This window comes from Trichosurus vulpecula, chromosome 5, assembly GCF_011100635.1.
Source record: "Trichosurus vulpecula isolate mTriVul1 chromosome 5, mTriVul1.pri, whole genome shotgun sequence".
Lineage (NCBI taxonomy): Eukaryota > Metazoa > Chordata > Mammalia > Diprotodontia > Phalangeridae > Trichosurus > Trichosurus vulpecula.
Window position 1 is genome coordinate 40,194,531 of NC_050577.1, and position 23,645 is coordinate 40,218,175.

Here is a 23,645-nt window from a genome sequence, read left to right on the forward strand (position 1 = left end):
TGCTAACTATGATGAGGATGACGATCATCTTCATCACCATGATCATCATCATCATTTCATTTCTATGATAATGAAACACAAAACCTTTATTTTTCATTATTTGTTTGATTGCTTTTATGTGGTTATTCACACGCATCAACCTGGGTAAGTTCTATTCGTGTCATGCTCTTCATCTCGTAGCAAATAGAATTTTTGCTGGGTTTTTTTGTGTTCCTTTCATGACCTCGCTGTTTGTATGAAATAGAGAAATGGACTAGAGGCAAATAATTCATTAAAATGCAGCATTCCCATTAAAAAAATTATCCTTTTCCTCACAGTCAAAATTGAGGAATTCACCCATTTACTTCATTGGTTAAAACTCCCAAATAGTTATTTCTGTGTTTCTGATGATGGTTGGTGAGCAGCTGCCAGCTTACAGCATTGACATCTGCTAAACCAAAGGGTTCAAGGCTGACGGAGGGAAAGTTAACAAACAGCATTTGGCTTCAGGTGAGGTTCAATCAACACAAGGAAATAGGGGAGAAGACCAGCAGAGAAAGGGACGATAAGGGAGAGGTCATGGGATACCACAGAGGGCAGTGGCCTTCTTAGAAGTGATAATTCCTCATTTTTGTTTTTCGTTTTTCTCACCAGCAAGTCTTGCTGCCTTTCCATTGACATCCCCCCTAGGTATCAAGTTGCCAACATTACCCCTAACTTGATGGGGTTACCTAAGCCCTTTGACATGGTGGCTGCCCTCCTCTGTTTATCATTATTCTTCTTAAACCGAGGTGCCCAGAGCCAGACCTGGTACTCTAGATGACGTCCGGCTGACAAGGGCCAAGCACAGTGGAACCATCTCCTCCGCATTCCCGGGGGTCACAACCCTCTGGATGCAGCCCAAGATTGCATTCACTTATTTGGCCTTCATATTACACTGCCAACTCACGGTCAATATTCAGTCCATTACCACTCCCAGATCTTATTCAAAATAACTGCCGTCTGCCCGTGTTCTCCCTAGTTTATCCTTGTGAAGGTGATTTTGTACCTGAATGGAAGACTTTACATTTGTCTCTATTGAGTTTCCTTTTATTAGAGCGAGCCCAATGCTTTAGCCTGCCAAGATCCTTTCAGATCCTAACTCTGTGAACCAGTGTGTTAGCCATGCCCAAGGGCAGCTAAGTGCTGCAGTGGATAGAGCACTAGACTTGGAGTCAGGAAGAACTGAGTTCAAATGCGACTTTATACACCTACTTGCTGTGTGACCCTGGGCAAGTCACTTAACCTCTGTTTGCCTCAGCATCCTCAACTGTAAGATGGGGATAATCACAGTTCCTACCTTGTAGGGTTGTAGTGAGGATCAATTAAAATATTTTTTAAAAGTAGTTAGTACAGTGCCTGGCACACAGTAGGCATGATATAAATTCTTAACTCCTTACTCCTTGTTTTAATTTTTTTTTTACAGAATCACATAATAAACTAACCTATTAGTAACTCTAACCTTTACCAGCTTTGTGTAATCTGCAAATTTGACAAGTATTAACACATAAGCCTTTAAGTGGTTGATAAAAATGTTTAATAGCACAGACGAAAGGACAGATTTCCTTGGTGTGCTCCACTGGGGCCCTCCTGCCATGTCGACATTAATCCATTCAAAATGACTCTTGGAGTTCAACCATCTAATTGGTTATGAATTCATCTGTTTGTGTCATCTTCTAATCCATCTCTCTTTTTTCTCTAAGAGTAGTGTGATTTACTTTGTAAATAGTGCTGCATAAATCTAGGTAAGCTATATCCACATCATTCTCTTCATCTCATTAGGAATCTTGTGCAAAAAAGGAAATGAGGTTAGTCTCTTTTGGATGAAGCTGTGTTACCGCTCCCTCTTTCTAACCATTCAGCAAACATCACTTTAATGATCTATTTTAGAACTTTCCCAGGAGTCACAACGTCAAGCCTACTGGCCCATAGTTTGTAGACTCTGGTCTTTTACTGTTTTTTTAAATAAAAAATAGAGATAGCATTTTCTCTTTAGTCTTGTGGCATCTCTCCCTTTCTCATAATTTTTCATATGTCACTGACAATGGCTCAGATATCACATCTGCTGTTTTTCTTTCAGGATCTGAAGACGTTCTTCCTCTGGAATTGATCTCTGACAGCTGAGTGTTCTTTTATTGTCTTCCTACTTATCTTGGATATCAAATCCGTGTTAGTCATTTTTGTTTTGTCATTTGTAGAGTAAACACCATTCTCCTTTGCAAAGAAAGCAAAAAAAAATGAGTTGACTGGCTCTTGCTTCACTCTTCGGTTTTCATCATCTGTCCCTTCTCTGATCACTTTTTATTCCCAGTATAGCTTTAAAGCAGCTTTTGTTGTTGTTGTCATTATCCTTAGCTTCTCTCACCAAGCGTAGCTTATTCTGAGCTGTGGGATTCCTGATGCTACTTTTTCGGGGACCATCTCATCCTCTCCTACTTGCCCTTGCTTCAATGGTTAGTGCTGTTGTTTTAAAAATGTAAGTTGATTGGTGAGTTCCCTGTGCATCCACATTGGTCTCTTCAGACAAATCCAATATTTCCACCTCACTCGTCCTGTTTCACTTTGTGTCTTCAGAATTTCCTTCTTGAGTGTCTCCCTTTATCCTTCCTGGCCTGACTTCCCTTGAAGCATTTTACTCCATGGGACTCTACTTTCTTCTGAACCCTTTGAAAGTTGGGTGTGCACCAGACTATGCCCCAATATCTTCTCCCATCCCAAAATCTAATGTTCATTTCCCTCTGAGGTTTCCATCATTCCCTCTCCAACACTTCCCTGTTAGTGAGAATCAGATCCAGAATACAATATCCACTTGTTGGTTCCTTCATCTTTTGAAGGATGGAATTATCACAAGGCAGGTCAACAAGGTATTAGCTACTCTGCTTTCGACAGGGAGAGAAGTCCAATCAACTTCTGAAGTCTCCTATGACTCTTATATCATGACTCTGTTCCAGGATTTTAATGTTTTCCAAATTCTTCCCCTGTTTTCTCTTTCTGTTGAGGTGGTTTGTAGTATACTTCAGTAAATCTTATTTTCTTCAATTGTAAGATAGAGATAATAAAAGTAACTACCTCCCAGGGTTGCTGTGAGAATCAAATAAGATATTTGTAAAGCATTGGCACATAGTAGGTGTTATATAAATGCTTTTTTTCTTATTAGTTGGATGACAAATTTTTTTGCATTTCTCTCTTCTTTGACCTTTACCCAAATACTCTCCATACTTCGTAGCTCTGATTCCTGGATACCTTCTTAATATATAATGCTACTTTACGCTAGCTCCTTTTACTCATCTTGTTACTTCCGAAAAAGGTATACTCAATTAATTATGGGTTTCATCCAGTCTGCATGACATCTCTGAGGTCATTGACTTTGAGTTCCTCATTTGTTAAACTTTGGGCATTTGTGTATAGACACTTGAAAGTAGTCACAAACTTACTCTTGGCTCCTTTCTTGAATTTTTGTCTCCTGTCAGTTTCTGGATGTCTCAGCTGCTATTCTTCCTTCTTTGTGACTGTGCTTTATAGTTTCTATCTTAGGTGATACACATAAGCAATCTTCTTCAACCCTTGAACCTTTGGACATCTTTCTTCAGTATCCCTGGAACAGGGCAATTTGGGAACTTTGGGAGGACCTGGCCTTCATTAGGCCTCTAGACTGTCAGGATCTCCTTTAAACCATAGTTAAGATAGTTATGGCCTACAGAAATTCTCCTGAGTCTGCCCTGTAATGAATCTAGTGAGCAGAATCCATCCATGGGGTTTGGGGAGCAGAGATTATCCAAGATCTAAGTTGGCTCATAACCTAGTACAAGTAGGCGCCTATTTCTTTGTTTTTAACATGCCAAAAGCCTTTGTCCATTGTTCTGGCAATTATTTTTCACTTATATTTATAAATATATGTAGTTAAAAGCTAGCAAGCAAACCTACATTTGTTGGAAAGAAATACACAACTAAAAATTACCTGCTAAAACCCTTGAGATTTAATTTTTGTGACTTTGGATGCCTTAAGAACATTAAGTACCTTCCTCAAAATAGAGTGGAGTAATTCACTTAAATGGCTGGGATTTTCTAAAACAGTACTTTATGGATTAAATCATTATTTCACTCCATTTCTGGAAATAAAAATAAGTTCTGCCACTTTACTCTTGTTCATGTAAATTCAGCTCAGTGGGAAGAACACTTACTTGAAGGGGATTTGAAGAAAATTAGCAACTGAAATCATGAATGCCCATTTACATTATCAATCATACACTCCATGAATATTGCATGATGTACTGCAGTAACCATTTAGAAATTGGATTTTCTCTTTTGGCTTTTCAGAGCATAATATGGTTTGACATCTCTCCTGGCTTTCCTTTATGAAGTCCATTGTAGAGATGAAAAAATTCAAAGGAAGATAAATGTCGGTCTTCAGGGTTTTACAGTATAATAACAGGGCTTTTATTTTCCATTGCCTGGTATTTTTCTAAGCAGTGCCACAAACTTTTAAAAAATGATGGTGAAAGGATTCTTGTCATGTTATTTGGCCTTGCCTTTGCTTAGTACATCTTTTATCTTTTTAATTGTCCAAAGGAACAGACAAAGCATTCTCAGTAATGGCATAGATGTTAGCTATGTTTTTGGCTTTTACCGTTGCTTTCTGAGTTGTTAGCTCTTCTTTTCTTTTCTGTTTTTGTCATTGATGTTTAACATAAGACAACTCTTTGTAAATACTGACCCTAGAGGTTTTCTAATGCATTCGGTCTTGAAATTTCAGTTTCATCTTACTCAGTATCCTTCAGAGAATGTCGTCCTTTTCACTTTTAAGACTAGCTTTGTCATCTTATATTAATGAAAGTATATACGTATGTATGTCTCTGAGGCTTAATTTTCATCTAATGTTAGAATAACCCCTTTTAGCATTTACAATGTGAACAAAGATGGAGTATAGATGGAATACCAACATGATAGAGTTAAAAGAGTACTGCATTTGGAGTCAGAGTCTTGGCTGAGTTATTGATCATCAATGTATCTCAGACAAAAGTCGTTTATGCATTCTGAGTCCTCAGTTTCCTCAGCTGTAAAATGAGGATAATAGCATCTTACAACGTACTTCCAAGGTAGCCCTCTGTCCATGTTAAAGAGCTACAGAAAGCTAGATATTCTTAGTATCTTTAGTATTTGTACAGGGGCATTCATCACCATGGTATTGTCATCTCACTGACATTTCCGAATAGAAAAGACAGGTCCTACTGATTGACTTTGGAACGACGCTATTCTTAATGTTTCAGATCCCATAGTGTGAGTGAGATGTTTTCCAAAACATAAAGATTTGAGTGTTTTATTCGACCTCTGATGCGGTAGGAGTCAGGAATGTGATGTGGCAGTCAAAAAAAATTGTGAGCCTGAACTGTATTAAGAGAAGTCTTCCACCCAGAAATAAGGAGTTATGGTCCCTCAGTTCTTTGCCCTGGTCAGACCACTTCTAGAGTATGATATTCAGTTCTAAGTGCTGAAATTTAGGAAGGGCACGTTTTGGAAGCTAGAGAACGTTGACTGGAGAGTCGTCCAGATGACCAAGGGGCTTGTCTTTATGGAAAGAATTGGTTGGAAAAACTGAAGAGATGCATACATACATATACATATACGTATATGTATACGTATACATATACGTATATGTATACGTATACATATACGTATATGTATACGTATACATATACACATACATAGACATACATCTAGAGAAATGAAGACCTTATGGAATAACTGTCACATGAAGGAGGTTTGTCTGCTTAGTCCCAGAGGGCAGAAGGAAGGAGTAGAGTGGAAATCGATTTAGGTTCAAGGTCAAGAAAAAGTTCCCCTAACAATCAAAGCTTTCCCAAAGTAGAATGAGCTCCCTGGGGGAGGAGAGAGGAGAGGGTTCTGTCCTCACTGGACTGTAGTGGGCTGGGGGATTCCTTTTCAAGACTGGATTACCTATTTAGAGCCCTTTGAATTCTAAAATTAGATGATTTTGTTACAAAGGGGGAAGAGATAATATAAAATCATGTTAAGTGAAGTGGTATTTTAGGGGTAATATCTAGGTAAACTTATCCCACTTGGAGTAAGTCAGCATTTATTTTAGCTTCAAGTTGAAACAAATCCCCTTTTCATTACAGTCATGTCAGAAAAAAAGGTCATCATTAGAAATCACACTAAGAGATCTTCTAGGAATGCTTAGAAAAATCAAACAAGCTAAGAAATACTGTAATTTTAAACTTATTAGTGAAATTGCTGTGAGAGTCAATCAAAAGCATCAGTATTGTTCCTTATAAAAGCAGTTTCAAGAAAGGAATGGTGAAATTTTAAATCACAGTTTTTTCCGAATTAATGATTATGTTGCTTTAAAGAAATATTTTTTGGGGTGAAAGTTTCTTTTATTGTACACAAAGTATAAATCATTAAGTGTTAAGCAGTGGGATCAGCTTAGGTTTTATTCATTAAGATCTCTACTATATTCATTTCATTGAGCAAACATTCCTTTTTATATTTCCTTTAACTCAGACATTTTATTGATTTATCACCCTTCTTTTCAGTTTTTTTTCACTTTTGGTGGCACTCTTTTAGTAAGAGTGTGATTTATGGGCCATCCTCATAGAAACCTAGATTTGGGAAAAGGTAGGGGTAGAGGTAAAGTTTTTTTTTCTTTTTCAGACCAATAGGTTCTAATGTCTGTGCTGGGTTATCACCACTGAGCACAGTAGAAGCGATGATTGTTGTCTGGAAGTAGATATTACATTGAAATATTTTTGCCACTCATTGTCTTAAGTGAGGCAGTTAGGAAAGACGCCTCAACATCTAGGCGATTCAGCAGCAGCAAGTAAGGATAAGTTTGACTCCTGTTTAAGAATCTGACAAAGAGATAAACTAAAAGAAAGTTAATGTCCCGTCTGGGCTTAAAAGACGCATTGCTAGTTTAGGATAAGAAGAAAAAGTCAGGATGGAAAAATGATGTTTTATACTTTTATGTAGTTAATCAAGCAGATATTTGTCAAATATCTACTATGTGCCGGTAGAATAGACAAAAATGAAACAGTCCCTCCCATCAAGAGGCTATCGATGCTGATAGAGTTCCATCAGAAAAGCATAAACATACACGTATGTAATTACATATACAGTATATACACATATATATGCATACACATATGTATATACATACACACATATACACGTATATGTGTAGTCATGTTCATTGGAACCTACTCTGCAACTTAAAGTCTTAGTTTCCTGGGACACTAACTTGTCTAAGGTCACCCAGCTAGTATGTGCCAGAAATAGGACTTAACCCAGGTCTTACTCACTGTGAGCAAAGTCTCTTTCTACTAAACTACCTTGCTTTTCATCTATATATGTCTATGGTATTTATGTAGCTCCTCACATCAAAAGTTCTTCCATGGCTCTAGGCTGATTAGTGAAAATGCTTTGAGTCAATTGTAGGAACATTAGGTTAGTATGGCTTGAGTAATTAGCATGAACTTCTGAAGAATGGGAGCCTGGAGTGTCTATCCACACTGTAGCACCTTACACCAATCACACAGATTGTGTGTATATTGCTTATTCTCTGGGTTAGCTTGTTCATTCCAACTTGCCTTCACTCTGGGAGGTGTAGGTTCCTAGAGAGGGACCATTACCACAAGTTCTTAAGGGTTGTAGAGGAATATACTTGTTCTATTCGCCACCACAATTCTTGAACCCCCATTGATGTGCTTCTATTTACGCAAAACCAGCCACTCATAATAATGACACCTTTATATCTAAAACTTAACCATTTACTTAATAATAAGGCAAAAGAAATAATAATAAAGTTCACACATGCTCATAAAACTACACTTACAGGAAAAACAAATATAATCTACATATAGACCTGGATCACATATTCCTACAATTGCACATGTGTGTGTGTGCATGTGTGTGCATGTGTGTGCTTGTGTACTTTCATACTTTATGTGTATGTACATATATATATATATATATATATATAAAACTGTAGATATATATGTAAGTTTGTAAACATGCTTGTTTTCTATCTAAACTTATATATCTTTGTGAATGTGGAATGAGGATAAATGTCTATGCTGATAGTAATTCATAAGATATGTTGGTAGGCTTTAGAGTTGGAAAAGACCTTAAAGGTCAAATCCAAATCTCTCATTTTACAGAGGAGAAAAAGAAGATCTAAGGAGATTAAAAGACTTGCTCAGGGTCACACAGATAGTAAGTATATACTGTTTCTTTTTGGCCTAGGGTTATTGGCATCCTTTCATACTAGCTTTGATAAAAAAGGCCTTGAATTTGATGTCTCGATTGAGAAAAATATGAGAGAATATACTTTTCTTCCAGGGTCGAGATCTGGACTGTAAAATTCAAGAGTACAAAGAAGCTGGAAACACTTTTCCTGAAAACCAGATAATGGAATGGTTTATCCAGCTGTTACTGGGAGTTGACTACATGCACGAAAGGTACAGTTGCCAGCTACTATGAGCAGCTTTATGTGAATTTGTATTTGACAAATAAGAATTATTTTACATTCGAACGAAAATTAAAAGGGCAAGTGATCAGTTGCCCTTATAAATATAAACTCTTTGAGAGCAAATACTTTAAAAAACAAACAAACAAACAAACAAACAAAAACCTCCTCTTTACCAGGCACTATATAAATGCTCATTGAATGGAAAAGAATCTAACCATGGTTGTGTTCATGAACATTTGGGAAAACTGGTCAACCAATAGTTATAAGCATAGTATTTGCTTATATAGTGTTTGCTTTAATAGGGTACATTAAAGTTGTTTTTAAAGAGTTGTCCTTAAATAACAGAAACTTACATTTAGTGATATCTTATATGCTATGTATAGTGTTAAGGCACCTATTTTATACAGTTAATGTGTCTTATGCCAAAATCAAGTCATAAAATTATTAGTCCTCGAAGTAGTCATTTGGTCACCCTGACATCTTGGAACATTTTGGCCAGATTCATGTGCACAATATTTTGGGGTAATTGAGGCAGAAAATATACTTGCTCTTCAGTTAAATTAATATCCACACCAAAAGCCAATTCCACACAAAAATCTCCAGTTATGAAGGCCAAAGTGTATTTTATGGATTTTACTTATCTACAATTTGAGTGTTTACTATTCTGAACTATGCCTAGAAACTCTTACATTCTTTCTGATGTTCAAGTGATTTTTTTTTAAAAAGATTTTAAATACTCTCTAAGATACATAGCCTTAGAGTAGACCAACCAGTGCAGGGATGGCTGTCCAAAGAAGAAAGGAAAAAACCAAACTCCTGTGAAGTGTTCACACAGAGTTAATCATTTGGAAAACCGAAACAACAGCCTCACGGCCTTCATTGCCTACCGTGATGGTCCCTGGGATGAACGAAAGTCTGACCATCCCTGACCGTCAGCCTGCTCCAACACATGTTATGGATGATTTCTGATAACAAAAAGTAATCGGATTATCCTGGGTTTCTCCACCTATCTTCTCAAACACATGTTAGATGATGAAAATATCCACAGAGTTATGAGTAACCCAGAACTGTCTTTTGAGTGATGTTGAACCAACTTGGGAGACATTGATACAAGTATACCAAATAATATTTTTATAGACTACACTAAGCAGCTTTTGCTGAATTTAGGACTTAAGAGCTCATCCATTTTTTTTAAATCACCATTTTTTGTTATTTCCCATGACTACTTTGAATTAAATTTTAAAATGCTAATTAAATACCATTGATTGAGACAGCTCACTATGTGTAAGAGCACCCATTTGATCAGAGTAAGACAATGATTCAAATCGGTCTTTAGACTGTAGGACTATATTCTGCCTGTCATTTCTTTATTGCTTTTTGGTCAAAATGTAAACTCATCTAAAAATCAATTTAAAGTTGGCTGACCTAGAGATTGTTTTCTATGTTTGGTTCTTCATCGAAACAATTAAGTGCACTTCTCATTCTAAAATCACCTTCCAGAAAGCTTATGGATATTTCATTAGGAGGTACTGTATAAGTTTTGAACTTTATCTGAAATCAGTTCAATAAAGGAACAGCCAAAGTTGGGATGATTATTTCTTCTCCAATGCTGAGTAATAAAGGAAGAAAAGTGATAAAGCAGAATGAATATGCAATGTTTGTTATATCTTGATCTGAAATTTGATGCTTTATATTTCATCTAACGAATGAAGCTAATTTTCATTAGTTCTGTCATTGAGGGAGCTAATGTTACAGTTTACTCTTCTCATACAAGTTTTAATTTCATATCTTAGTTAATATTAGCTTAGGAATGACTCCTACAGCCAAATTAAGAGAATCAAGGCTATAAGAGCAATTATGTTTTTATTTGACCATTTATGAATGACAATTAAATGTTCCTTCTTTTGCCTGATGTCTGCATAATAGAACAATATAGAGATCCCCTCGTTTCTTTTAAATTACCTCATTTATCTGATCCTTTCTCTCTGAGTATGGATTATATTCCCACTTGGTGTCCGCATAGGCATCTCTAACTCTGTATCATGGCCAAATGGAACTCATTATGTTTCCTCCAAAATTCCCTATTTTTGTTGAGTGTGTATTGTAGGCCAGGCCTGATTCAAACCAGTGTGGTGCTTCAGATTTGGAAATGGAAGAAAATAAAACCCTTATAGACCTGGGGTATCAAGCTCAAGTAAAAATGGGGACCACTGAACCATACATAAGGGTCTCTGTGGGCCACATATTGACTTAGAAAACCATATATTAGTATTATCCATGTTTTATTGTATTTTTATTAATTTTATTAAAGATTTCTCAATTACAGTTAAATCTTGTCCAGGCCACAGTCAGGAGTATTGTGGGCTGCATATTTGGCACCTTTGTTGTAGACCAGCTAATAGTTGACAAAAGGCAGTTTACTTGGCTACCCAGCAAGGATATAGCACTGATTTATTTAGTTGAAGAATGTAGTTTGATACCCCTCTGTCCTGGTTCTACCTATCAGACCACTCCTCAGCTCTCTCCTTTGCTGGATCCTCATTCAGGTCACACCCTCCAACCACAGATGTCCCACAGTGCCCTGTCCTGGGCCCTCTTCTCTTCTCCCCCATATTACTTCACTTGGTCATTGGATTTACCCATCCTGCCCTAACTTCTCTAACTTCCAATTTCACGTCTCCAAGTGCCTTTCAGACATCCCAAACTGGATGTCTAGTAGACGTTTTGAACTCGACATGTCCAAAATTTGAACTCGTTTTCTTTCCCCCTAAACTTTCCCCCTCCCCAACCTTCTAAACATCCCTATTACTGTAGAGGGCATCCCCATCTCCCCAGTCTCTCAGGCTCATAACCTACGAGTCATCCGGACTCCTCACTCTCCTTCATCCCCCATATGCACGCTGTTGCCAAGGCATCTCTCCAATATGTCCCCCTCTCCCCTCTGATGCTGCTGCCCCTCTGGTACAGATCCTCATCACCTCACACCTGGACTACTGCCATAGCTGCTGGGGGCGGGGCGGTCCTGCCAGTCTCAAGGCTCTTCCCACTCCAGTCCATCCATTCTTTTCCTTCATATGGCCACTGCCTTAATTGAAACCTTCATTACCTCTCATTTGAACAATCATGACAGCCTTCTAATTGGTTTCTCTATTTGTGGTGTCTTACTCCTACAAACCATCTTTGCTGTAGCTGCCAAACTGATGTTCCTAAACCACAGATCTGATCGTGGCACTCCACTAATAAAAACCTTCAGTGGCTCCCAACTGCCTCCAGGAAACAGCATGGAATCCTTAAGCTGGTATTGAATGCCCTCATGCTGTAGCTCCCATTGTCCTTTAAAGCCAGCCCTAGTTCATGTTTCTCCTTATCACGCCCTCTCCTTTCCAGACAGAGTGGCTTCCTTACTAGCCATTTCCTGTGTACTACCCTCCATTTCCCACCTTGGCTTCCATCAAAACACAGCTGAGATGCCGCTTCCTACAGGAGGCCTTTTGAATACCCTCCCACTTCTTAGAACTTTTTACCTCTTGAAATGACTTTATATTTCTCTGTGTTTTTTTGTGTATGTTGTATCTTCCCATCTCCAACTCCCCATCCTTAGAATGTAAGCTCATTTGGGGCAGGGATTTTTGCATTGCCAACCCTTAGAAAAGTGTGTTGCATTTAATAGGGACTCAATAAATGTTTATGGAATCAGTTGATTGATAAGAACTTATTAAGTGCTTAGTATCAACCCAGCACTGAGCTAGGCACTAGGGAGGCCAAAACAAAATGGGAGTAGTCTCTGCACTCTTCTTCTTCCTCTTCTTCCTTCTTCCTGCTTGTGGAAATATTCTTAGTCTAGGAATAAACAATATTCTTTGGAAAGCCAGGAAAGTTTTTGTTATATTTATTTTACATTTATTGTTTCTGAATAAATGGCTAGCTCCCTTAATGGAATACAGTTTGTTTAGACAAATGTCAGCCTTTTTATGCTGTTCCCAATTTGAATTTCCCACCTTGCTTTCCATTGGCCAGATGTAACCCCCTGAACTGCTCACTTCATGTCCCTTCAAACAGCTTGTTAAACATGCATACAAGCTTCTAACCTTTTGCCTGAACAGAAGCCTGGTTCTGCTAGATCACAACTCTGATTAGAACCAGTCACCTCTGACTTAAATTCTGCTATCACTCAAAGCTGGGAGGAGTACTTTTAGTCCTGTGGAAACAGAATTCCTCCTATTGTTTCCCACATGCTTTTTCTTCCTCTTCTTCATTCATTTTCTTCTTCCTCCTTCTTTTCCCCTTTTCTTTCTCCTCTTCTTATTCTATTTTCTCCTTCCTCCTTATTTTTCTTCCTCTTCCTCCATCATTGTCTTCTTCCTCCTCCTCTTCATCCTTCTTTCTTTTTTTCCTCCTGTCCTCTTCTCACTACATTTTCTTCTTCCTTTTCCTGATCCTCTTCTTTCTCTTCCATCTCTCCAGTCTCTTTCTCCTGATTTAATCAGTGTGGTACTCTGGCTGGTACAAATCACAGCTCTTCCTCGATTCTCCTTCCCCTCCTCCTCTTCCACCTCCCCCCTCCTCCTTCCCCTCCTCCTCCTCCCCTCCCGTCCTCTTCCTCCTCCCTTCCCCCTCCTCCTCCTCCTCCTCCTCCTTGTATTCCTCCTTCTCCTCCTTCTCCTCACTATTCTGGTGGTGGTGGGGATGCCTGATAGCTCTCTCTCTTGGTCATGGTATCTGCTTGGTCATTCCCTTAGCTTCTGAGTACAAAGGGAGCAGCAGTGGCTGAGACATTATTCTTAGAGTCAGGATCTCTTAATATTAGAGTTTTGCCAGATTAGAAATTGATTCTGAGACATCTTAAGCAGATTGATGCTTAGGGGATACATTGTGAGCTTCGCAGTCAGTATTTTACAGAAATAGGCCTGGCCAACATGATGTATTGAGTGACCATCTTAAAAAATTAATGGCTCAGCATTCCCATTTCTCCCCCTCTGGTGTTATCTGATGATTTGACATTATTTAAATTGTTTGCATAGCTCTTTCTTACCCAGCAGGAGAGTAAATCCTGATTTTATTTTTTAACCTATCTTAAATTTTTCTATGGAGCAGTTTTAGGACTTAAACTCATTTTGCATAATTGAGATCTTTCCATCCTGGTGCTGATCCCTCTTATCGTGCTCAAAACTGGTCAGAATGAAAAGGCATTTAGCATGGTTGTTATTTAGAAATAATTTTGCTGATTCTAGTTTATCTTTAGGAAGACCTCATTATTTTTCATTTTCCTTTTAAGCTAGTCTGTGTAAGGCTGTCTGATATCTCAGTTTAAAAGTAAGTGGAGACCATGGTTAGTTTTACTTTTATTTTTTTTAAGGTAGCACATACAGGGACAAAATATTAATTTATAGAGATGCCGTCCTATGGATAAAGATGTAAAGCATTATTTTCTATAAAAGGCTGTTTTTCTGCTTTCCATACTAAGTGGGACCAGATGCAGCCAGATAGCACCATAGTGCACATAGTGAATTCAGGAAAATCTGAATTCAAATGTAACCTTAGATACCAGCTGTGTGACCCTGGACAAGTCACTTAAAATCTATTCATCTCAGTATCCTCACTTGCAAAATGGGGATCATTAAAGCATCTACTTCCCAGAGTTTTGAGGTTAAAATGAGATAATATTTACAAAGTTCTAAATTACTACATCAATGCTAGTTATCATCATTATCAGAGTTTGAATTCTGCCTCAGACACTACCTGGACAAGTCACTTAATCCCTTTCTGCTTCAGTTTCCTTATTTGATGAGGAATGCCAACTTCACAGGGATGTTATGGATAAAAAGATATATATATATATATATATATATATATATATAAAGATGTACATATATATATACACATACATACATACACACACACATATATAATTAGTTGCTATGGTTAAAATCAAGCCCCTAAAGGGATAAGACTAGGGAGTGGGTAGGATGGTTTGTTGTGCTGATTGACCCTTCCCCCGTTTGGGGATGGATGAAGTGAGGAGGAGAAGGTTAGATCCTAGAAGTTATCAAATAGACTAAGATCCAGGAAGAAAGATTGTTGCCCCAGAAAGGTCAGGCTTGGGATCCAATGTCTCCATCCAAAGTAGGTTCAAAACTAGAAGCCATTATAAGGGCTAAGATGGGGCTAGCAGGAGCTTTGACTTAAGGAGGAGCAGGCCATAGTTCAGTCCCAGACAGGTAACAGGATGCTGAGGTGCATCCGCCAAAATGACGTCCACTTAGCCCCTTGAGCAGGCCTGTGGGTGCACGTGTGATCTGCCTGGCGCAGTAAGCCTCAATGGCCCTCCCACTTTCATTGTTCCCTAGGACAGTGGCTGAGCCCACTGCAGTGCAAGGAGGTGTAAGAAGTCACATTTATACACAGAATGGAGCATTTGATGATGTTGCTAAGCTTACTAATAGATTTGCTGCCTAATAGTATTAGAGTCTCCGCCCTGTAGAGGCTAATTATTTCCTCCCGGCTCTTCTGCCATCAGTTTGGGTCACCAGCTCCAAGTGAATAGTGGTACCACTCATTGGTGACAGTGGGTGAGGATATTTTCCAGAACGACTAACCCAGAGAAATCAGGAATAGGGAACAATTTAGCCAATTATAGGTTTTCTGCGAAAGTATAAATCCATTAAAATGACATTTGCAATTAAGTAGTTACTATAACACCACACTATATCACTTGTGAAAGGATGCCTTCTGTATCAAGATTTAAAAGCACAAGAAAAATTCAGTTCAAATCCAGCATCTCCAGTGCAGTGCAGACGGATTCTAGAAGACAGAAGATGAAGCATGCTGCCCACCTCCTCTCTGCGAGAAGTGATAGACTTAAAATACGTTTTCAGATGTGGTTGATGTAGGAATTTGTTTTGAATGTACAGATTGGTTATAAATGTTTTCTTTTTTTTGAATTATTTTAATTGTTCAGTGGGTGGGGGTGGGTAGGAGATAAATACTTTTTAACTGGAAAAATAATGGCATTCAATTTGGAGAAAAAAAGATTGAAAAACAAATCCTGTTTCTCTTTCCACTAAACATGTATTATTATTGTATCCCTGCATAATCTAACCTTTTTAAAATTTCCCTTTAAGGAAAACTTTTATGTGTGGACCTGGGTATTTGGTGAGCCAAAAAGCCCCAGGCCTTGTACATCGGATGATTACAGCAATATTAAACTGCTTTGTAGCTCATGGATGCTTCCAAGGGCTGGAGTCCTTCAAAGGCACAGGCTTTCTCATAGGGCTAGCCAGTGCTGAACTCTGATTAGCTAGCCAGTCTCTCATTAACATGAGACAAAGCTGCTTTCTTTCAATTATAGCATTGAAGGCCTTAAGTTGCCTTTTTCTGCACTCTAGCCTTCTTCTGGAAAAATAGAAGCAGAGAATTGACCTCCTAAGAATCAGGGTTCATTACTTTTCCCTGCATCTATAAAAAAAATAAAAAGCAGATGAGAGTTGCTTTCCAGTCACTAAACACTCTCCCTGGTAAACATGCTTCTTATTCTAATTTATCCTGTCCACCCTGGTCAGTGCTTCATTTGCACTGAAAGGAGTTTCTTTGCTGTAGAAGGTTCTAAGAAGTTATTATATTTTATCAAAAACCTCTGACAAGGGGCTGCTTCCTAAAGAGGCATATTTTTATGAACTTTATGCCTTTTACGAACAAACCAGAAGTTTCAAAGTTAGTCAACCAGCATTTGTTTAAGTGGTTTCTCTGTGCTAAACTCTGAAGATACACATAATAAGCAGAAACATTGTCCGTGCTGTTGAGGAGAGAGACAACATGCCAAAAATTGTGCAGACAAGCTATATGCAGTGTGAATGGAAACACCAGCAGTATTTGATTGGCATGGTTTGGGGGAAGAAGTTCAAATCTGATGTCATATTAGGGCTGTTGGGGTACTGTGAAAAGTCCCCTAATAAAACACGGATTTGAAACGGTTCTAGAACAGAGTTAGGAAAACCAGTGAACAGGGGGAGCACACCTGCCAGGCAAGGGGGCAGCCAGTGCAAAGAAGTTGGGGGTCTGGTGATGGAGTGGGGTGTGTGGGGAACAGCAAGAAGGCCGGTGTCTGTGGTTGTTTAATATATAGATTTTGAAGTTGAAAGAGGGTTCAAGGTCATTTAACTGACAGATCTGAGATCACACAGATATTAAATACATTAAGTCTCAGCCATGATTTGAGTTCATTCTTCTGATGAGAACATAGTAGAAGGGATGTGAGATTTTCAGTTAAAGCACCAAGGTTTGACCCCTGGCCCTAGTATCTGAGTGACTTTGGGTAAATCTCTTCCACTCCATGCGCTTCCGTTTCTTCATGTAAAAAATGAGGAGATTGGACAGGATGGTCTCTGAGGGCTCTCCCAGCTCTAAATCCCATGATCTGAATCTAGTGACTATGGCTCTCCTCAATGGATTATCTTGTTCAATGTCTGTATTAATTTCCAGCTCCAAATTTAATGACGGTCCAAGGCAATTCTCCTTCAGGAACTTTTATGTCAGAGCTACTGTTTGGGAAAGCAATTCAAATTCAAAAGTGCATTTCACTGAGCATCAAACACATATTTCAGACCGCAGTCCATGAAAATTCTGCTGTCTGTAAAGTATTTATTATGCTTGTGTCTTCCCTTTCATTGCCAGCAGTATATATTAAAATGAGCCGTAGACGTAGACATAGATTGCTTTCACCTGAGATGGGAAGTAAATTACTTGGGAAAATGATGCACCAGAAATGGTTGGCTTGGCTCCTCTATGCAAAATATCTTCAAAATAATCTCAGTGTATCACTTCAGGAAATGAAAAAAAGATCCAGGGAAAGCAGTAGTGTTAAGAATTAGAGATTAGCATTCTGTTTATGGTTTTGTTTTTCTGCCTGGCCCCTCTGAGCAGACAGGGCCTCTTTTAATTGTATTAGTGGGATTTATTTTTAAGGTACCTACTCTATGAGAGATGACATAAATTCAAATAAATGATGTTTTAAGAGCAGAAAATACTTAGATCTATCATGAAAGAGTAACTGTTAATTGGAAGGGCTGGGGTTTAAATAAACCTAGATTTCAAAGGATATCAGACAGAATCAGGCTTTTTCAGAGAGGGTGTTTGTCCTGTGGTGCCATAGGTCTGAGCTTTTCAAGGTTAAAGGAGCAGAGAGAGCCAGCTGCTGAGATAAACTTTGTGAGTGGTCTCATATCAGTCATGAGGATTTGGTTGGCATGGTTATCTAGAGAAAATTCAACCATGATAGAAGTTACATTTTGTTTTATTTTGTTTTATTTTTTGGCTGCCATGGAAATGAAAGACTAAAAATTGTACCAATTTTTTGCATGTAGGCAAATGTTCTGGTACCTTTTTTCCTCAACTCCAGCCCTGGTCAAGATCAAACAGGCAGATTTATTTGTTTATTTTAAATAAAATATTATTTTTATTAACTAATTTAGTTTTAGTTTCCAACATACAGTTCCTCAAGTTTTTGAGTTCTAAATTTTCTCTCCCTCCCTCTCCTGCTGCCTCCCCCCAAGATGGCATGCAATCCAATATAGGTTCTACATATACCTTCACACTAAACATATTTTCACAATAGTCAAGTTGTAGAGAAGAACTCTAACCAATGGAATGAACCATGAGAACGAAGAAACAAAACAGAAACAAAAACAAACAAAAAAAGAGAACACGCAGTTTGCCTCAATCTACATCCAGACTCTGTAATTCTTTCTCTGGATGTGAATCACTTTTTCCATCATGAGTCTTTCGGAGCTGTCTTAGAACCTTGCATTGCTAAGAAGAGCCAAGTCCATCAAAGTTAGTCATCAGAGATACCATGTGTCTGTAATTGTGTCTAATGTCCTCCTGATTCTGCTTCCCTCACTCAGCATCAGATCATATAAATCTTTCCAGGTTTTCCCAAAGTCCGTCTGCTCCTCATTTCTTATAGCACAATAGTATTTCATTATACTCATATACTTGTTTAGCTATTCCTCCTTTGATGGGCATCCCCTTGATTTCCAATTCTTTGCCACCACAAAAAGAGCTGCTATAAATATTTTTGAACATATGGGTCCTTTTCCCAGAACAGGCAGAATTAGGTAACACTCTGATGTTACCTAAATAACATTAATATTACTTATTAATAACTTTTAATATTACCTATTAATGCATTAATATTTAAATACTACATTAAAGTTAGCAAAATACCATATATCATATATGCATCATATCTTTTATCACAACAGCGGTGAATATTACGTACTATAGTTATTATCCTCATTTTACAGATGAAGAAATTAAGATTCTGAGAGATTTCCCATGGCCATATATCTTTCAGATAAAAGTTGAAGGGGAGATTTGAATCCAAAGTGGAAGCTTCTTTCCAACTGTATTATGCTGCCTCATAATGGTATAACTCACACCACATACAATTAAGATAACTCTTCTTCCCTCTCCGGCAGGCCCTTCAATCTCCCTGGAATTGTAGTGCTAACCTAGAGTTAAGTATCCCTAAAAAGGAAAAGCAGGAGTCACCAGAAATTTGACATCTTTTCCTCAGACCTGCACAGTCCACCCAGCTCACAGCACAGTCAAAGTCAAAGTCTAGTCTTGTTTCTCCAAATGATGGCTTTATCCTTCACTTCTGTTTTCCTCTGGCTTCTGCTTGGCCAGGAAGCATGGTAGAAGAACTCATTGTGATCTGCTGTTGCTGGTTTACATTCCTCTAATTCCAGGTTTGGCCCAAGGACTCTTTGCTGCTCTGACACTGCTTTTGTCCACTTCTGGGGGATTTTCTCCTCTCCCAGGGGTACATGTGTCACTGATGCAGGTGATTCCTTTTGAGGGACCACCGGGCCACCAAGGTTGTATGTCTGACCACCTTTGTTTCATTGGATTTCCTTTTAAAGGATTAGTCAATGAGGAGAGTCTAAGTCATTAACATGGCGTCAGTGCCCCTTGAGTACCTTGCTTGGAGATGAGTCCATACCTCATCAATGAGCCATCATTAATGCTAGAATTTCAAAGATTACATTGTTAACAAGGAATTAGTGTGATCAAGAGAATCTCTCTGGCCTGATAGTCATTACATTGGGAAAAGAACTTAATCTAAATTTGAACCCTTGTTTCCATTTTACTTTTTCATCAAAATCAAGACCAGACCCAGAATAAATAATGAAGTGGCTGATTTACCTTTGGTGTCCTTTTTCTGCCTCTGCCTTCCTGTTCCTGAGGTGCCATGTCTTCAGCCTGTCCTTGGCCTTTGAGTTGCCTGAAGCTTGTCCCTACAGAGCTTCAAACAGGGGAATAGAAGAGCCCTCTGTATAAAAACATTGTATTCTTTACACACTATTTGGTCCCACAAGGCATAGGACAGGATACATCCGCCTTCTACACTCTAATTTGATTCTCATAACTTTATACCCTGGACTTCTTTTCTCACTTCATAACCTGCCTTGTCTTTCATTCATTAAGGCTTTGAAAGGTGATTGGATTATTAATCTTCAATCAATTCTCAGTTATAGCAGGAATAAAGCTGATTGGGTGTCTGTACTAAGTTTGGCACCAGTATGGCGGCAGAGGTGGCGGGAATCCAGGCTGGCTCAGGAAGAGCCTAGGTCAGAAATGGAGCCAATTGGTGCCAATCAGTAGTGGGGTTGGGCCTATAAGTGGCAAGCCTGGGCAAAATAGGAAGACCCAAGCTCCATTAAAAAAAAAAGGAATTTCTGGAGATCTGCAAAATGGGAGTCTGTAGCAACCATGGGAATTTCAGGGAGTGTCTGGCTGAGGGTCAAGAGACATGATGGTGGTACCTGAAGGGTGATGCTCTCTAGGTCACATGATACAGGCAGTTACCTCTTCTGTGTATGATTTAGCTCGACTTCAGCTTAAATAATACTGATCTATGCTTTGGGTTTCCAGAAAAGGGGATGTTTCCTAGGATCATGGGATCACAGCCTCTTGGGCTAGAATTAAGGAGCACTTTGGAAAAAACCAGCCCCAGGGGCTATAAAAACCAAAATGAAATCCACTCCACTCCTGTCACAAGTATTGAAATTGCCTAATTTCTGTTGGATGTTATGGGTAACCATGGAACCATGAGGCTTTCAGTTAGAATTGTATTGTTGTGTTCCACAGGTTGTATGGCAAAAGACCTGCCTTGTACGAAATGGCCAAAGTGTGGGACTGGGGAATTCATTACTCATATAGAAAATTATACCTTTTGCTTACCTTTAGGCCTAGAGTCTTTGACAATATGCAGTGAATGTGGCTTAGAGAAAAAAGTACTGACATAATAACACCTGGGTTCTGTTCCTCATTTGGCCACTAATTAAGAGTGCAACTATGAGCATTTAATTTTACTGTTTTTGTCTCAGTTTTCCTGTCTGAAAAGTAAAGGTATTTTTAATTTTGAAAAAATTAAATGGGAAGTAAAGATGAGAGATGTCCCATCATTTCTCATAGATGTTTTATGGTGTATATGGGTGGGGAAGGGAATATCGGTTAACAGGTATTAAAATATTTTGAGTTATTTTTAAAGAGAAATCCTTTATCAACCCAAGATGCTGCTATTTTTATTTCTTGAATTAATCTTATTTTTATACTTTTCTGAAGTTATGGACCCTAGTCAAGCCACAAAGAATCCCTGTTGTTGAAATTGTTTTTGTTTAATTCATGTGTAGGGGTGAGAATGGAGAGTATTTCAGGTACAGGAGAAAGCCTCTACAGAAGGACAGATAGGAGATGTAGTGCCTTCTTCGATGCACAGAAATAGGCTCGTGTGGATGGATCATAGAGTGGGTGGAGGGGAGTCAAGTGTAGGGAAATAGGAGAGGTAGGAAGGGGCCAGCTGTAAAGAACTTTAAATGCTACACAGATCCTGGAGGTGATGGGAAGCCCCTGGAGTTTATTGAGTAGGGGGCTTGACATGGCCAGACCTAAACTTTAGGAAGATCCATTTGGCGGCTGAGTAGTGGGGAGAGAATTGAGGCAGGGAGCAAGATTAGAAGGCTATCGCAGTAGTACAGGAGAAAGGTAATGAGGTCCTGAACTAGGTTCATGACTATACAGTGGAGAGAAGAGGATGTATAGATGTGGTAAAAGTAGAAATGGTAAGATGAGGCAAGGGACTGGATGTGTGGGTTAAATGAGAGTGAGGAGCTGAGAATGATGAGGTTGTGAGCCCTTGACAGCAATGGGGACGTTTGGAAGTGAAGGTTTGAGAAGCTAAGATATTGGAGTTCCATTTTGGATGTGCTCTGGATGCCTACAGGACATCCAGTTCTAGATGTCTAAAAGGCATTTGGTGATACTGACTGGTGCTCAGGAGGGATCCTAAAGCTGGATGTAGAGGTCTGGAAATCACAAAGATGTTAAGTAAGCCCATGGAAGCCAAAGAGATCACCAAGGGAGATAGTATAGAGGAGAAAGAGAAAAGGGAATCGTTGTGAGGATGAACCTTTTTGACAGAGGCAACTCTTGAAGGTTTATGATCCAGGCTGATGGAGGAACATCCAATCTAGATAAAAGCTGAAGAACTGAAATTTCCTCCAGAGAAGTGTGGAGTAAATATGTACTTCACTATGTTGTGAGAGTGACTCCAGGTTCTCAAAGGATATTCCAGGAGACCTGAAGCTCTTTGTTCTAGGCTGATTGGCCCACTAGATGTTCCCCAACCTCTACATTCCAGCACCAAATTTCATGATTCTGCCCAAAATGTCCTCCATACGAAAACTTCCTCCCTCTTAGGATCCTCTAGTTTCCCTCAAGCCTCAACTCAGGTACACATTTTTGCATAAAATCTTTCCTAGTTTCTCTCCTGAAATTACCTTATTCATGTGTACCTGTTGTGTCTCCCAGTGGAATGTAAGCTTCTTGAAGGCAGATGCTATTTTTTTTCCTTTTTTTACCCCTGGAGTTCAGCACAGTGCCTGGCACATATTTAATAAATGCTTGTTGATTGACTGATATTGTTTCATTTGGTTCTCTATATGCCAGTCACTGTTTTAGGCACTGAAGAGACAAAAAAAATCCAAAAAAGTCCTTCCCATGAAGGAAGGAGCTTACATTCTGATGAGAGAGATGTGAAGATTTTATTTATTCATTATTTACATGAGATTTTATTTGTCTCTTGGCATATATAAATTCCCAAGAGTTCTGTGAACGTATCTTTTAATTATAGTATAATATAATAATATGTATTCTTTGTTGTATGATATCTTTTGCTAAAATCAATTTCCCTACATTGTGAATTTTTGATAAAAATGATGACAATGCCTTTTATTTTGTGTCTAGTGGCTCCATTTTCCAAACAAACCATCGCAACATGTTTTTTTCATGAATATGAAAAAAATAGGCATGGGACTTCACAATTGCAGCATAGTTGTATTTGCAAATTTGTAGTTCCATGATTGAAATGAAGTTGAGTTTCTTTTTCCTCTCCCAGGAGAATACTTCACAGGGACCTAAAAGCAAAGAACATTTTTTTGAAAAATAACCTACTTAAAATTGGTAAGATTTTTCCTTATATTGAGAATTGTGCGGTAGTGAAATACTGAATTCTAACTGTATTTGCATATCAAATTAAATTGGATGGTATTGGGAGTGGCTCGATGTTAATAGGAATTCATTAGTTTATAAATATCATAATCTCTCATTTTTATCAGGAACCATAAAACATAAGCCTGAATCGATTTGAAACCTAAATCCATCATGTTGTTTTTTTTAACCTTTGCTCTTCTAAATGGGAGAAAAAAGTATATGCCCACTTATGTAGAAAATTTGGAGTTAATTAGACTTGTTTCCTGGTTTAATGGATTACTACAGGTTCTCTGCTTATTTTCTCATGTCCACAAGCAATTATTACAGATAATTAAAGTGTGGATAAAATAGTTTTGTTAACCTTTTGTCCTTTCTGGTAATTATTTAGACCTCAATACCAACCCTCAATGATTAGTTATTAGATTTAGTAATCTAAACTTTTCTACTTTTTTTTAATAGAATAAGCAAACATAAAACCTAGCAATAGTAATTAGGCAAGAATAAGCAGGGGGTGGCTGGCAGAAATCTGATTTTTAGATTTTATAGTTTTGCCTTGGAAAACTATAGGTTTTTATTTTTGCATGAA

At 38.4% G+C, this 23,645-nt stretch overlaps 1 protein-coding gene across 1 annotated transcript in view; it reads left to right on the forward strand.

Annotated features, from left to right (window-relative positions):
- NEK11 (NIMA related kinase 11) overlaps positions 1–23,645 on the forward strand; it is a 268,164-nt gene that overhangs the window by 72,163 nt on the left and 172,356 nt on the right. The window contains exons 4-5 of the mRNA XM_036761946.1: positions 8,377–8,495; positions 22,965–23,029. Coding sequence (XP_036617841.1) covers positions 8,377–8,495; positions 22,965–23,029 — 184 coding nt within the window. The remainder of the gene's footprint in view (positions 1–8,376; positions 8,496–22,964; positions 23,030–23,645) is intronic.